The sequence below is a fragment of the Aspergillus brunneoviolaceus genome, assembly GCF_003184695.1.
Source record: "Aspergillus brunneoviolaceus CBS 621.78 unplaced genomic scaffold BO95scaffold_37, whole genome shotgun sequence".
In the NCBI taxonomy this organism is placed as follows: Eukaryota; Fungi; Ascomycota; class Eurotiomycetes; order Eurotiales; family Aspergillaceae; genus Aspergillus; species Aspergillus brunneoviolaceus.
Genome location: NW_020290767.1, coordinates 144,929 through 160,613, shown reverse-complemented (window position 1 = coordinate 160,613; position 15,685 = coordinate 144,929). Strand labels below are relative to the sequence as shown.

The following is a 15,685-nucleotide window of genomic DNA, read 5'->3' as shown; positions in this document are numbered from 1 at the left end:
TGCACAGATCCCTTGCGATGCATCGCTGCAATAGTGGCGGGATCTACATTTCCTAAAGCAGCCCCGCAGCTCGGCGACTCGGGAGGTGGGCAATGCCTCCGCTTGCTTCCGTTTGCTTACCCCGCTCCCGCCTTATAAGTTCAGCCCAGCTTGTCGTGCCAGACTCTCTTCCGCAACACAACACAACTCTTCTTCTCACACCACGTCTCCCATCTCCATCTTGCGAACAACCGTCATGATGGCGTGAGTCTTTCCTTTCTTTTCTTCTGTCGGTCTCTATGACCGTCCTGTCGACCTAACATCTCTAGGACCCCCCCACCCGACGATGTCTACTACAATCTAGGCACCTACACCCGCACAGTCACCACCACCTCCCCCGCGGCCCAAACCTGGTTCACCCGCGGCTGGCAATGGGCCTACAGCTTCAACCACGAGGAAGCCCTGCGCTGCTTCGAGACCGCCACCAAACATGACCCCAAATGCGCCATGGCCCACTGGGGCATCGCCTATAGTCTGGGCCCCAACTACAACAAAGCGTGGGCCTTCTTCGACCGCGCCGATCTGACAGTGAGCATCACCAAAGCTCTGGGCGCCCTGACCCACGCCCTGGAACTCGCCAACGACCCCTCCACCAAGACCACCGCGGCCGAAAAAGCCCTCATCACCGCCCTGTTCCCCCGCTTCCCGCGCTGGTCCGCATCCACCGGCGCCTCCGCCACCGACAGCAACTTCCCCATCGACTTCGCCCGCCTGAACCAAGCCTACGCGGACGCCATGCGCACCGCCTGCAAAGAACACCCAGACGACATCGACATCACGGCCCTGCTGATCGAAGCGCTGATGTGCATCTCGCCGCGCGGGCTGTGGAACCTGACGACGGGGGAGCCCAGCGGGCGCCACACGGTGGAGGCGCGCCAGCTGATCGAGTCCGCGTTCGCCACCGGCCCCAAAGCCCAACACAACCCGACCCTGTGCCACCTGTACATCCACCTGATGGAGATGTCGCCGTACCCGGAGATCGCGCTGCCGGCCGCGGACCGGCTGCGGCGCGCAGCGCCCGACGCCGCCCATCTCCTGCACATGCCGACACACATCGACATGGCGGTCGGCGACTACCGGCGCTCGGTGGAGTCGAACTCGGACGCGATCCGCGCGGACGAGACGTATGTGGCCGGGTGCGTGGCGGAGGGGCGCACGGGCGCGGGCGTCGGCGGCGCGCTGTACGTCGCGTACCGCGTGCATAACATCTGCGCGAAGTTGTACTCTGCGCTCATAGCAGGGCAGTTCGCTGTGAGTATGGAGGCCGTACAGCAGTTGGAGGGACTGGTGACCGAGGAGACGCTGCGGATCAAAAGTCCCCCCGTCGCGGACTGGGTGGAGTCGTTCCTGGGAAACCGCGCGCATGTGCTGGTGCGGTTCGGCCGGTGGGAGGAGATTCTTGGCCTGCAGGAGCCGCGCGATCGTGAGCTGTACTGTTCGACGTATGCGACGGTGCTGTATGCCAAGGGGATCGCGTTGAGTGCATTGGGGAGGGTGGAGGAGGCGGAGGCGATGCAGCGGCGGTTCGATGAGGCCAGGGAGAAGGTCCCGACTACCCGCATCGCGAGTCTGCCGAGCAAGCAGGTCGATGTGTTGGCTGTGGGCGCGCAGATGTTGCAGGGCGAGCTGGAGTATCGCCGGGGTGAGGTGGATCAGGCGTTTGAGACGTTGGCGAGCGCGGCCGAGCTGGAGGATGGTCTGCCCTACGGGGATCCGCCGCCGTGGATGCAGCCGGTCAGACATGCGTTGGGAGGGTTGTTGCTCGAGCAGGGGCGGGTGGCTGAAGCGGAGAGGGTGTTTCGGGAGGACCTGGGTATGGCGGAGGGGTTTCCGCGGCGGAAGGGCCGGCTCAATAATGTCTGGGGATTGCATGGGTTGCATGAGTGTCTGGTGAGGCAGAAGAAGTTGGGTGAGGCGCGGCTGATCGAGCCGGCCCGGGATCTGGCGATGGCGGCGGCCGATGTGCCCATTGTGACCTCGTGCTATTGTCGGCTAAGCGCGGTGGAAGCAGGGAAGTGTTGTGAGTGTGGGTGCTGAGGACTAAAAGAGATTAGCATCCACGCGATGGATGGAAGTCGATTCTGGCCGCTAGACAATCAGTACGTACAGCAAATGAAAAGCCCTCACGTATGACATTGGGACATTCCATACGGACCGATTCCATGTGGAACGTCGCCACTCGCCTGGGGCGGGACTTGCATCCCATTGTCTGCATGAGAAGATGTTCGGGGTAGAACGTGCTTCTTCCATGGAGTAAGTACCAAGACTCAGAAGGATAATGTGATATGGTGTTGGGGTGGGTGGTGCTGTGGTGTGTAGTGCTGTGAGTGTGAGTGAGTACTGGTGGTGGTGGTGGTGGTGGTGCCAGTGGTTGTGGTGCTAGTGATATTAGAGGCAGAGCCGGCGGGCGGTTGCCTTGGTCTGAACATCAACCTCATTCTCCCTCTACTCCCATCAACATCTCATTCACCAAATAATTGGCCGGATCCCAACCACCATCTTCCGGCTTCCCTCATGACCAGTCCATCCTCGCTTTGCTAGCCGGCTGGCTTCCTACCTACAATGGCACATATCCCCTCTGACGCCATCATCGCACTCTGGACTAACTTCGCCTCTCTCATTCCTCACACGGAATCTACTCTCGTTCTCGGGCGCATAACATCTCCCACTGCATGGGGGATTCCCTCATCGTGTTGATCGGGAATGCTTCAGACGTCAGAGGAATCGCTCCGAGTCATGTTCGCAACTTTAATCTTATCCGGCTTCAACAAGCTCGAATAGTTGTTAAACCCCTAGTTGGGTTGAATTACATTCCCATCCAGGCTCATGATCCTGCATGATACCTGTTTAGGTTGCAGATCTGCAAATGGGTTCCAGCTCACATTCCAAGCGGCGGGGGAATTCCGGTGTGAAGAGCCTACGCCATGCGGATGCCTACAGTCAACTAAGTAAGTATTGAAAGGTGCTTAATGACAGGATGACGTGCATCAGTTGCATATATACTCGGTCTCGCCGCCCAGGAGTGTGTCTAACGGTACACTGTCGCAGCTTTTCTGCGAGTTGACTAGCCATGTTGCAGACATTGTCGGACCTTCCGATCGTCTATTGCCTTCAATCCTTGCGTCACAATCGTGGGGAAACACACCACGATGCTTCATCAGCAAATGTTACGAGACCCACTAGCCCAGATACCAAGGGCGCTTCAGCCAGCCATGACTGGGAGGCCCACAGTGCCAACCCGATGAACTGGCCGTTGTCGCGCAAGGTATTCACCGCCAGCGTGATCTACGCCTATACGTAAGTCTGCCGAGTCGATCTCTGGCCATGCTCGATCGTACTCACTGCGTCAGCTTCGTGGTCTATGCGGGATCCGCAATGTACATGTCGGCTGTGCCGGTGCTGGTCAAGCAGTTTGGGATGAGCGAACAGCGGGCTTTGCTCGGGCTATCCGCCTATGTTCTGGGCTGTAGGTATACACCTCTTCCAGGTTTTGAGTCGTCTGACAAGTTTAGACGGCGCCGGCCCTCTCCTGTGGGGTCCGATGAGCGAGATCCCCTCTGTCGGTCGCTCCGTGGTATACTTCAGCAGCTTTGTGGTCTTCATCGCCACCACGGCGGGCGCCGCCAGCGTGGACAATTTCGGCGCGTTCGTCTTCCTGCGGTCGATCCAGGGCTTTTTCGGCAGCCCGTGCCTGGCCAACGGGGCCGCCAGCATGCACGACATGTTCAACGAGACCCAATACCCCTACGCGCTGGGGTTCTGGACGGCGGCGGCGTACTGCGGGCCCGCGCTGGGCCCGTTGCTGACCGACCACCTCGTGTATCAGCTCTCGTGGCACTGGTCCATCTGGCTGATCGCGTGCATGTCCGCGCCGGTGGGGGTGTTGCTGTTCGTGCTGCCGGAGACGTACGCTCCCACCGTCCGGCTCCGGCGGGGGATTGCCCATACCGACGCGACCATCAGCGCCTGGGCCCGCCTCAAATTCTACCTCGTCAAGCCGGTGCAGATCACCCTGCAGGACCCCGCGGTGCTCTTTGCCAACCTGTACACCTCCTTCATCTACTCGAGCTACTACATCTTCTTCGACTCGTTTCCCGTGGCGTACCTAGAGGGGTACCAGGTCTCAACAGGGACGTTGGCCTTGTTCTATCTGAGCGTGCTGGTGGGATGCGTCCTCGCCGCGGCGGTGTACTTTCTGATCCTGGTGCCGTACATCTTCTCCCCCCGGCCGCCTGCAACCGACCATGAAACCAAATCCGGCCCTTCCAGTGAAACCCCCCACATCAACAACATCAACAACAACAACAACAACAACAGCAAAAACAACACCGCCCCACCCCCGGAACGCAACCTCCTCCCCGCCCTCCCAGCCACCATCTTCCTCCCCGTCGGCCTCTTCCTGTTCGGCTGGACCGCCCGCCCCGGCGAGATCCACTGGTTCCCCAGCCTGATCGGCGTGGTCCTCTACACCGGCGGCGTCTTCGTCATCTTCCAGTGTCTATTCCTGTACCTGCCGAAGATGTACCCGCGGTACGCGGCGAGTCTCTTCGCGGCGAACGACTTCTGTCGGTCGGCGCTGGCGGCGGGGTCAATCCATTACGGGGTGCCCTTGTATCGGAATCTGGGGGTGGGGAGGGGGTCGAGTGTTTTGGGGGGGGTGTCGGTGTTGGGGGTGGTGGGGATGGCGGGGATTGTGGTGTTTGGGAGGCGGTTGAGGGAGGGGAAGGGACGGTTTCGGAATCCGGAGATTCTTTAGGCGGTCTTTTCTGGTGGTATGGGGGATTTCGAGGGCGGTTTGAGTGGTGGGGTGGGTGCCAGAGGGTGCTGGATGATTGATGCTGTCGCTCTGGTTGGCTTTGCCTGTAATGCTGGACATAGAGCTGCATTGATGGGCAGGATAGCATCGAGAACCTTGACCATAACAGCAACAGGTACTAGGTAGTACTAGGGTGTGATCTATACTGGTTAAGAGCTAGCTCGGACTATCCTTAGCCAATTGTTTATAATGAAATGCAACAGTTAGGATTAGTTCCGATACATCCATTGCGATTTGTTCAGATAACTTTCATGTGGGGAATGGTTTAGTCCCTCGAACAAGGTTAAGTCATAAAAGTTGTACCGCAATTTGCGACCAGCGTGCAACCCTCATCCTCATCCCCCTTGACCATGTTTCCATAATGCGTCATGATCTAGAGTTGATGCGAGGCAGCAAGATAGCAGTGCCCACCCGCCCGCATCCCGAACCTCCAGCTCACTTCCGCCAACATTCCCATCCATCCGAACCCTCCAAACCTGAAAATTATTGATTGCCTATTAAACAGTATTCCCAAATTACCCAATAAACCAAGACCGCCCACTTACGCAACCTGCCCCTCCCCCCTCCAACACATCCAATCTCATCCACCCCCAGCCAAGTGTCGTGTGGGCTACAACCACCAAACCCCGACCCCCACCGCCGCCAACCCGACCCCCACAACCGCCATCCTCCCCACAAACCCCGGCATCGACTTCCGCTGCTGCACGCACGCCGCCCTCACCGCGGCCGTGGGCTGGCGCACCCCGCTTCCCGAAACCTCCAGCCCCGCGTTCCGGTCGGGGAAGACCGGCGGCGCGAGCAGATGCACCACCGGCTCGAGGAGGCTGCCCGTCACGAGGAAGGTGATGTGCAGCATTGGCGGGAAGGCTGCGCCCGTGAGCAGGGTCTTGAGGACTGATGGCGAGGTCGGGTGGGAGACACCCCGCCACAGGGCGAGGGTGAATGCGCTGATCGTCGCGCAGAGCAGCAGCGCGCTGAACCCGATGCCGTTGTCCCAGAGGTTGTGGGACAGGTTCTGTAAGGAGGTCGGGGCGGCCGCGGCGGTGCGGTTGGAGGTGTTGGTTGTGCTGCCGGTGACGAAGGAGCCTTTCTTTGGGCGCGGGGAGATGAGGTGGAAGCGGAGGAGGGCAAGGAGGTGTGCTGTTTTTTGTTGTTAGTGGGTTTGGGGTTGGGGTTGGGGGGAGAGGGGGTAGGAAAAAGGGACTTACCTCCGGCGAGCCAGGTGTTCTCCAGATGGGCGAAGGGGGCGCTTTGGAAGTCTGTGTGCGCGGATTGCAGCGCGGCGAAGAGCCAGCTTAGTGTCACGTGGGCTGTGGCCAGAATGAGCTGGGGTTTGAGGTGGGTGGGGGTGGTGGGGATTAGGGGCTGCGCGGTGAGGAGGAGAGCGGGCACCGCCACGAAGATCGCGAGCAAGGCGACCAGCCGGCCCGTGATGGCCAGCCCGTTCAGCACGATCCCCCACTGCATCGCGCGGGACATGGTCGCGTTGGTGGGGGCGACCAGCACGCGGGTCTGCTGCGTGTGCCCGATGTGCCAGCGGCTCTGCTGCGCGATGTGGCCCGCCAGCGAGGTCGGCACGAGCCCGAACTGCAGCGGCTCCTGTACCTGGATCGTCTCGTGGCCCAGGCCCTGCAGCACCAGCGACAGCTGCCAGTCCTCCGAGAACGAGTAGGTCGGGTACCCGCCGGCGTCGACGATGGCGCGCCGCCGGAACAGCGCCCCGGACCCGGCGTCGATCGCGCGCCGCTGCAGATCCAGCTCCGTGTTCTGGCAGGTGTAGAAGTGCAGCCGCGACTGCGAGAACGGGTCCCCGCGCGGCAGGTTGTAGAAGTACTGGCGCGTGGTGACCAGCACCGCCTCGGGCGTCGCCAGCAGGTGCGGCAGCGTCGCGCGCAGGAACTCCGGCGCCGCGATCGAGTCCGCGTCGAAGATCGCGCAGAACTCCGGCGGCGTCTTCGCCTGCAGCGTCTGCAGCGCGTAGTTCAGGTTGCCCGATTTCGCGAACACCTGGCCCGTCTGCCGGCCGCGCGAGTGGTACGACAGGTGCGGCCAGCGGGCTTGCAGCTCCGTGACGGCGGAGCGCAGCGCCGCCGACCCGCCGTCGTCCAGCACGCGCACCCGGAATCGGGTCGCCGGGTAGTCCAGCGTGCACGCCGCGCGGATCGTGTCCAGGATCACCTCGACGGGCTCGCCGCAGCAGGGCAGCAGGACTTCGACGGTGGGGAGGTTCTCATCGCCTTGCAGACGGAGGCGCTTGCGCGGCGAGTTGGGCGGCGCGCGGCCCGATGCCACGGTGAGGAGCTGGTCCTGTCGCGATAGCACTGGGAGGCGGTTAGTGGTGTTTCGCATCCGATGGTTTTAGGTGGGGAGTGCACTCACGCGCGAACATCCCCTCGATAGCCAGCGTCGCCCACATCTGCCATGTCTGCACGGGCGAGCTCAGGATCGACACCAGCCGCAGCACGAAATACGCCTGGAACGTCCAGACCGCCGTTTGCGCCACACAGTACAGATAGCCGCGGTATTTCATGCCGGACAGGATTCTGGGGTCCGGGGGGAGTTCCTGGACATGGTAGCCTCCAGTCGACATTTTGCTGCACGGGGTGTGGAAGATGCAGCTGCGCGGTCTTTTGCAATCTGCTTGCTCTGGAGAGTGAGTCTCCGATTCTGCGGACAGAACCAGCGTGCCACTTAATCCTCAGCTGCGGACGGTGGTCATGGAGAAGAGTATTGGCAGTCGCGAGAGGTGTGAGAGAAGGGAAGAAAAGAAAGAAAGAAAGAAAAAATCGCGATGAACTCCCTGGCCGTCGCAAGGAGGTTTTGTGCGCCGCCGCCAGCTCGAGGCCATTTTAGTTCTGGAATTTACCACCTCCGATGATCCACTTATTGCCGGATCGGGGCGATTCTGTAAACATTCACTTGCACAGTTGGGGGGCACGGATGCGGGGAGGAAGTTGCCGATTGGCAGGTTGGCAGGTCGGCGGCTTCACCGCCTCGGGTTCCAAGGTTGTGGTTGTGTTGAGGGCGTTGGGAGTTGGTTTTGTGTTGTGATGCTAAATCAGCTTGGTACAGTAGTCGTGGTGGTGGTATGGTAGTACTGGTAGCAGTAGTTCTAGACTGGGTCTGGGTCTGATCGTGGTGACCCTCCCATCAGTTATCCCTTCCTTCATGCCTCGGGAGATCGTCCAACTGGAGGGTTTCCACTGCTGATCCTACTACAGCATGGAGTCTGATGCAGTACTCCGTACACAGACATAAAATCCTCACCATGGATGCCCTCGGTCTCTGTCTCTGCAGGTTTACCCCTATTACATCCACACGTGGCTTGACGGGAGGCCAACCTTTGCCACCGCAGCAACAGCAACAAACCCCCTATTGCGGGTTGCGGGTTGCAGACCGCCTCGCCTGTCTCTCTCACCCGTTCTGTCATTCTCCGGCCCGATGTTAGCGCCTTGGGGTCTTCCGTTGCTTCCGGCTGGGTTGTCCTCCAGGCTGCCGAGTGCCAACGAGTGCTCTGCAATCTACGTGTGTCGTTGCATAGTATGGATCGGTTGTTGTCTCTGCTACATTAGAAGATGAGCTAATCAGCCGATTACTCGGACGTCCCTTACTCGTTTGTATCTTACTCGTTTTTTGGATTATACTCATGGGTCAAAGTTGATCTAGTGAAGAATTGTTGAAGAAAGATGCACGGTGCATGTTCAGCATTGCACCATGATTTGCCCCTGCGCAAACTGCTAGCCCGCTTTGCATTAGCGCTTTTGTTGCTGGTGGACTCGGGGTCTCGGTCAGGTGACTAGGCTCAGCCAATGGGCAAGCTGGATTTGTCTTATGTCAATTCTGAGTCAGCGGATAAGGGTGCGGCTCGCTGGCTATGGCTTCTCCGCGTCGGGTCGATGTCGGCAGATCTGGCGCTGCTTTGCACTCGCTGTTGGAGATCTGGGGATATGTCGTTGGGGTGTTCGTTGCGCACTGCTTATAAGCTATTCTTTGAATATACAGGTGTTTCTCAAGAATACAACGTATTCCTCCTTGTCTAGAGCGCTTGATGGCTCTTTTTGTATTTGAGCTACGGGCAGCGTCCACGGGCGGACGAGAATATATAGTCGGAATCAGCACTTGGCCATCGTGACGCCTATCCTTCTTACGGCCCAAGTGGTGGTTATCTTGCTGGAATTTACATTATCGATATTCAACTTGTCACTATGCTCACCTTACATGCATCTTCTATACAACATGGTGCTATCAATCATCTGTCCTAGCAGGTGAAGCTTTCCCCTCACTCATGACGTCGCTCCACTCCTTCCTGTCGACCCACCGCGGACCGCCCGTCAGCATCGCGTTTCGCGCTCGTCTTGGCTCCGAGGCTGACCAATGCACCGGTCATCTAGACCGGCGATCAGATGTTTACACTGCCGATAAAACAAACAGGTTCGCGCGTGGGATTGAGGCCCAGATCAGCATCACAACGAAGACGACCAAGGGATAGCCGATTCCTGGGTGTTGACTTTATCAACCCGATCGAACCAACAACGAAATGTCATCAATCCTGTTGCAAAATGCGACAATTCTGGTCCCCTCCGGCGACCAGAATGACTACGTCGTTCCGCTCCACAACCACTCGCTGCTCATCGAAGGAGCCAAGATCTCGCAGATCGCACCTCAGATTAGCCCGCCTGTCGAATCCACCCAAGTTATCGACTGCACCGGGAAGATCATCTCGCCTGGGTTTATCGATACACATCACCACCTCTGGCAGACCCAGCTCAAGGGACGTCATGCAGACCATACCTTGATCGAGTACATGCCCACGGGTGGGTAGTATGCCTCTTCTGCAGAGAACCAAATACTGAATTACGTCAGGAAACCTGCAACAGGTCAACTTCACACCAGAAGATATCTTCTGGGGAGAGCTGGGAGGCTGTCTCGAGGCCTTAGATGCAGGAACTACCACCGTGGTGGACCATGCTCACATGAATGTCTCCCCCGCTCATTGTAAGGCTTGCTATACCCCCTGCTTACCACGCCGTCGTAACTAACAAGCCCAACAGCCGTAAATGGAATAGCAGCGACAGCTTCCTCAGGCATCCGATCTATCTTCTGCTACACACCCACCTCGACGGTCAAGAAGTGGAAGCCAGAAATTGAGATGAACACCAGCCTACTCGATGAATGGGTCCTCCAACAACTCGAGGAGCTGGCCGCAGCGGCGCCGTTTGGCGACGGGCGCGTCCAGCTGGGTCTGGCTTTTGACGGGTTCATGCTGCCGAAGGAGATGGTCGTCGCGTTGTACGATCGTGCCCGTAAAGCGGGAGTGAAGGTGATCACCACCCACTATGTGCGTGGATATTTCAGTAAGCTCAACCCGATCTTTCCGCCTTGGCTCCGAATGCAGACACTAAGTAAAATAGGCGACGGATCCCTGGTCGACCTCCTCGAGGCCTACGGCCTCCTGGGCCCCGACATTCTTCTCTCGCACGGCAATAACCTCTCGGCCACCGACATCGAGAAACTCTCTGCTGCGAAAGCATGGATCTCCGCCACCCCCGACACCGAACTGCAGATGGGCCACGGGAACCCCGTCTGCTTCCAGGATGGCTGCACGAGCATCACTGCGCTCGGGATCGACTGCCATAGTAACAATTCCGGCGACATCGTCACCCAGATGCGCCTGGCGCTGCAGAGTGAGCGCGCCCGCCGGAATGAGAAGCTTCTTGCGCAGGGGAAGTATATGCGGTCATTGGACGTGTCGGTGCAAGATGCCTTCCGGCTGGGGACGATCCAAGGCGCCCGCGCGATCGGCATGGCAGATCAGCTGGGGTCGATTGAGGTCGGGAAGCTTGCGGATCTGGTGGTCTTTGACGGCGAGAGCCCGGGGATGATCTGCGCTGCGGAGAAGCATCCGGTCGCGGCTATTGTATTGCATTCGTCTGTGCGCGACGTGGATACGGTCATTGTTAACGGCGAGATTCGCAAGCAAGGCGGTCGGTTGGTGCCGGTGGACATTGACTCTTCATTCCCGGAGGTGACGATCGCAAAACGAAGGGTGGAATGGAAGGATGTAGCGAAAGAGTTGCGGGACAGTCAGGAGAGGATCCAGAATGCTGCGGTGGAAGCTGGGGCTGTGGGAACTCGAGTGTCCGAGGCTTTGAGTATCTTCCATATGGACTCGAGCAAGTTTGTTTGAGCTGTGAGGCGTCGAGGATCTCTGGGAGGGTTGCCTTAGCCTTCGAGTGAAGGGGGTTGTGGTAATGGACGTAGCCTACCAATATACCTCCGTGCCCTATAAAGCACGGACTGCCCATCCGATCAGCTCTCCTGTTAATATGGCGACTCGGTCCGACGGCCGATTATGTTATAGAGATAGATCGAGGAGGGTGGATGCGAGCAGAGAAATGGCGTCATGAGGCAGAGACCAGAGGCCGGCAGGTGACACCCTGAATGTTCAGGTACCCGTGCGGCAGCGGCACGTGGAGGGACTAGCACTGACTAGTTAACTAGCAGGGATCGCAGGCAGTAGTGAGTCTTTTCGTCACCTTCCCCTCATCTCTACTTCTTCAACCTATTACCTGTTCTTCATCGCTCCTCCAAGCCCCATCCCCTGCATGAAGGAGTGAACACCATTCTGCAAGTGATAGCCTGCCTTAGCGTCCTGACATCTCCGCCCGGGATTTATCCATATTACCCCTGATCAACAGGGGAGTGCGACGAGGCTTCGACGGAGGAACGTCCGTGGACAATCCGTTTCTTCACTTCTTGGCCCATTTCGGACGCCTTCCGCTTGCCAAGGTGCGTGTCACACGATCGTCCGTGCCTGTGATTAGCTGACAGGCTAATCAAAGCCATATTGCATTACAGCTACCTCTGTTGCCTACACTGCATCTGCGCGATGGATCATATCACCATGATTCCCACCAAGACACCAATCCGGTCGAGCGGCAAGGCGGGGTAAACTCCGAGGAGGGCATGACCGGAAATTAAACCTGAGTTAAGCCAAGAACAGGTATCGGAATGTCTACACACCAGGTTCCTGCCGTCATGAGGAGGGTGACTTAAATAGGACCTGGGGTGCACCCACTTCTCTCCGTCGATCAACCGAGCTTGAGCCATTAACCACCATCTTCAGCGCCATGGCCCGATCAAGCCTGGCCTTGCTATGTGCAGCCCTTCTGGGCAAGTTCGCAGACGCCGCGGCGTCGCAGGCCTACACGTGGAAGAATGTCGTCACAGGTGGTCTGTTCTCTCTGGTCACCTACCCTGGAATGAAGATTGCTGACTGCGACGCAAACAGGCGGAGGAGGTTTCACTCCCGGTATCGTCTTCAATCCCTCCGCCAAAGGGGTGGCGTACGCGCGCACGGATATCGGAGGCGCGTACCGTCTGAACTCGGACGACACATGGACCCCGTTGATGGATTGGGTGGGAAATGATACCTGGTGGGCTGCCCTGCTTTCCTGGCAACGGTATGGACAGTTTGGCTAACGAGCTCAGGCATGACTGGGGCATCGATGCCCTTGCCACGGATCCCGTCGACACTGACCGTCTGTACGTGGCGGTGGGCATGTATACCAACGAATGGGACCCCAATGTGGGATCGATCTTGCGCTCGACGGACCAGGGTGATACCTGGACTGAGACGAAGCTGCCGTTCAAGGTTGGCGGGAATATGCCTGGTCGCGGCATGGGTGAGGTAGGTTGCGTTCCCTTCCTGGAGTTGAGTGGAAAGCTGATGCAATGCAGAGATTAGCGGTCGACCCAAACAAGAATAGCATTCTCTACTTTGGAGCGCGGAGTGGGCACGGCTTGTGGAAGAGTACGGACTATGGAGCGACCTGGTCGAATGTCACTTCCTTTACCTGGACTGGTATGATTCTCCGGTGCTGGCAAGTAGGGCTTGGCTAAGTGTGTGCAGGAACGTATTTCCAGGATTCGAGCTCGACCTATACTTCGGACCCCGTGGGTATCGCTTGGGTGACTTTTGATTCGACCTCTGGTAGCTCGGGGTCTGCGACACCGAGGATTTTTGTCGGTGGGTAACTCCTCGCAAAAGCGGAATCATCTTCTGACGTGTCGATAGGCGTTGCGGATGCTGGCAAGTCGGTTTTCAAGTCGGAGGATGCGGGTGCTACTTGTGAGTTTGATTCAGCCCGCAACTGAAAGCAGCGCTGACTCTCCAGGGGCTTGGGTGTCCGGAGAGCCTCAGTACGGCTTCCTCCCGCACAAGGGGGTCTTGTCCCCTGAGGAGAAGACGCTGTACATCTCCTACGCCAATGGAGCTGGTCCTTACGATGGCACAAACGGCACGGTCCACAAGTACAACATCACCAGCGGAGTGTGGACGGATATTAGTCCCACCTCCCTTGCGAGTACCTACTACGGTTACGGTGGTCTGTCGGTTGACCTCCAAGTTCCTGGCACCTTGATGGTGGCTGCACTCAACTGCTGGTGGCCGGATGAACTCATCTGGCGTAGCACTGACTCTGGTGCGACCTGGTCCCCTATTTGGGAGTGGAACGGTTATCCCAGCATCAATTACTACTACAGCTATGATATCAGCAACGCCCCCTGGATCCAGGACACGACTTCAACCGACCAGTTCCCTGTTCGCGTTGGGTGGATGGTTGAGGCCCTTGCTATTGATCCGTTCGACTCCAACCACTGGCTCTATGGTACGGGTCTGACAGTATATGGCGGACACGACCTGACGAACTGGGACTCGAAGCACAATGTGACGGTCAAATCCCTGGCGGTCGGTATTGAGGAGATGGCAGTGCTTGGACTGATCACGCCGCCCGGAGGACCGGCGCTGCTGTCCGCTGTTGGCGACGACGGTGGGTTCTACCACTCGAATCTGGACGCAGCGCCAAACCAAGCGTTCCACACGCCGACCTACGGCACGACCAACGGAATCGACTACGCCGGCAACAAGCCCTCCAACATCGTCCGGTCCGGAGCTAGCGACGATTACCCGACTCTCGCCCTGTCATCGAACTTCGGCTCGACTTGGTATGCAGACTACGCCGCCTCCACCAGCACCGGCACCGGAGCGGTGGCTCTGTCCGCAGACGGTGACACGGTGCTTCTCATGTCCAGCACCTCGGGCGCGTTGGTGTCGAAGTCGCAGGGCACCTTGACCGCAGTCTCGTCTCTCCCGTCCGGGGCAGTCATTGCCTCGGACAAGTCCAACAACACGGTCTTCTATGGTGGATCAGCAGGCGCGATCTACGTGTCAAAGAATACGGCGACCTCCTTCACCAAGACCGTGACCCTGGGGTCCAGCACAACCGTCAACGCCATCCGCGCGCACCCCTCCGTCGCCGGAGATGTCTGGGCGTCGACCGACAAGGGCCTCTGGCATTCCACGGATTACGGTAGCACGTTCACGCAGATTGGCAGCGGCGTCACGGCGGGCTGGAGCTTTGGGTTTGGCAAGGCGTCCTCCACGGGCAGCTACGTCGTGATCTATGGATTCTTCACCATCGACGGTGCCGCGGGGCTGTTCAAGAGCGAGGACGCGGGCACCAACTGGCAGCTGATCTCGGATGCGTCGCACGGGTTCGGCTCTGCGTCCGCCAACGTGGTGAACGGCGATCTGCAGACCTACGGCCGCGTGTTCGTGGGAACCAACGGCCGGGGCATTTTCTACGGCAATCCCAGCGGGAGCCTGCCGTCCGCCACGGCGACGGCGACGGCGACCACCTCCAAGACCTCGACGACGGTGTCGACGACGTTGAAAACCACCACCAGCGCCTCGACCTCTTCTTCCAGCACGACCGTGAAGACCACGACTAGCTCTTCCAGCACGACCTCGAAGGCCAGCTCAACTACCACAACGACAACGAAGACTACCGGCACCACAACAACCACGTCGAGCGGCAGCACCGCGACGGCCTCGGCGTACGCGCAGTGCGGCGGCAGCGGCTGGACGGGAGCGACCGTCTGCGTGAGCGGGTACAAGTGCACGTACTCGAATGACTTTTATTCGCAATGTAAGTTTGTTGCGTCAAGCTAGGGGATGATTGCTAACTGAGGGTGAAGGTGTTCCATCATGATGACGGGGAAGGAAACGTGATGGAGGAGATTCGTGCCTTGAGTTATTTGGTCGGTGACTGACGTTATAACGTGTTATCTCTGCACTTGTTAGTGAATGTGTTGTTTCATAATATGATCTTGTAATTGAGTGCATCGTGGTATCTCGGATTTAGGGAGTGGTCGGTGGTCGGCGGAGACGGCGGAGACGGCGTAAGCAGAACTGAGGCCGCGGCTCCGGGGCCGGAATAAGTATGTTCCAAGCGATGTGGCGTCGCGGGTCGTACTCGTAACTATGCTGTGCGGTCGGTCCTTGGATATTGTGTGCATGGTTGAGTATAATCTTGCTGAGGAAGGCCGCTCGCATCATTGAAGTTGCTATTCCTCACCGGACCGGATCTGCTGGCAGAATGGCATAATGGTCTCATGATTCCGTGCTCATCTGCATGTTGTAGTTTTTTGGTTGATGCATAACCTGACCTTCCGACAACTATCATGTGGGCATTTCCCGCCATTTGCCACTGCATTGCCATTACACCAGTGTCGAGGGAGAACATACCAAGCGCAAGATCATACATCCCGCAAGGGTCCGTCATGTCCGAAAAGCGTCAAAACCGACCAAAGATATCTACTGTATGGCTACCAGCACGACATGCCATACGGCTTATAGAAGTAGAGGCATGGGGTACTAGTAGAGCTCTACTATGTACAAGACACACCCCCTGCACCCACAATCTCATGCATAGCATATATACTCATACTCCACAGGATCTACCTATGAGCATAAGAAGACAAAAGCAC

At 58.3% G+C, this 15,685-nt stretch overlaps 5 protein-coding genes across 5 annotated transcripts; 4 read left to right on the top strand and 1 right to left on the bottom strand.

The window, feature by feature from the left end:
• The first annotated feature begins 186 nt into the window (after nt 1-186).
• On the top strand, nt 187-2,330 carry BO95DRAFT_414575 (TPR-like protein). Its single transcript, XM_025584320.1, has 2 exons — nt 187-243; nt 309-2,330. The coding sequence occupies exons 1-2, from the start codon at nt 236-238 to the stop codon at nt 2,074-2,076; spliced, it is 1,776 nt and encodes a 591-aa protein (XP_025441818.1). The 5' UTR covers nt 187-235; the 3' UTR covers nt 2,077-2,330.
• A 779-nt stretch (nt 2,331-3,109) lies between these two features.
• Nucleotides 3,110-4,795, top strand: BO95DRAFT_473850 (MFS general substrate transporter; the record flags this gene model as incomplete). Its single annotated transcript, XM_025589752.1, has 4 exons — nt 3,110-3,336; nt 3,390-3,505; nt 3,552-4,248; nt 4,309-4,795. The coding sequence occupies 4 exons, from the start codon at nt 3,110-3,112 to the stop codon at nt 4,793-4,795; spliced, it is 1,527 nt and encodes a 508-aa protein (XP_025441817.1).
• A 670-nt stretch (nt 4,796-5,465) lies between these two features.
• Nucleotides 5,466-7,557, bottom strand: BO95DRAFT_514791 (glycosyltransferase family 2 protein; the record flags this gene model as incomplete). The annotated part of the gene is made up of 3 exons (XM_025591704.1): nt 7,235-7,557; nt 6,064-7,176; nt 5,466-5,995 (listed from the first exon to the last, which is right to left on the bottom strand). The coding sequence occupies exons 1-3, from the start codon at nt 7,443-7,445 to the stop codon at nt 5,466-5,468; spliced, it is 1,854 nt and encodes a 617-aa protein (XP_025441816.1). The 5' UTR covers nt 7,446-7,557.
• Nucleotides 7,558-8,982: 1,425 nt separating this feature from the next.
• BO95DRAFT_414566 (Metallo-dependent hydrolase) lies at nt 8,983-11,167 on the top strand. Its single transcript, XM_025584319.1, has 4 exons — nt 8,983-9,669; nt 9,719-9,850; nt 9,907-10,209; nt 10,267-11,167. The coding sequence occupies exons 1-4, from the start codon at nt 9,393-9,395 to the stop codon at nt 11,040-11,042; spliced, it is 1,488 nt and encodes a 495-aa protein (XP_025441815.1). The 5' UTR covers nt 8,983-9,392; the 3' UTR covers nt 11,043-11,167.
• An 818-nt stretch (nt 11,168-11,985) lies between these two features.
• On the top strand, nt 11,986-14,867 carry BO95DRAFT_364059 (putative endoglucanase; the record flags this gene model as incomplete). The annotated part of the gene is made up of 7 exons (XM_025582644.1): nt 11,986-12,088; nt 12,147-12,291; nt 12,347-12,545; nt 12,596-12,719; nt 12,768-12,884; nt 12,933-12,986; nt 13,033-14,867. 7 exons carry the CDS (start codon nt 11,986-11,988, stop codon nt 14,865-14,867), a joined length of 2,577 nt encoding a protein of 858 aa, XP_025441814.1.
• Between the last annotated feature and the right edge of the window lie 818 nt (nt 14,868-15,685).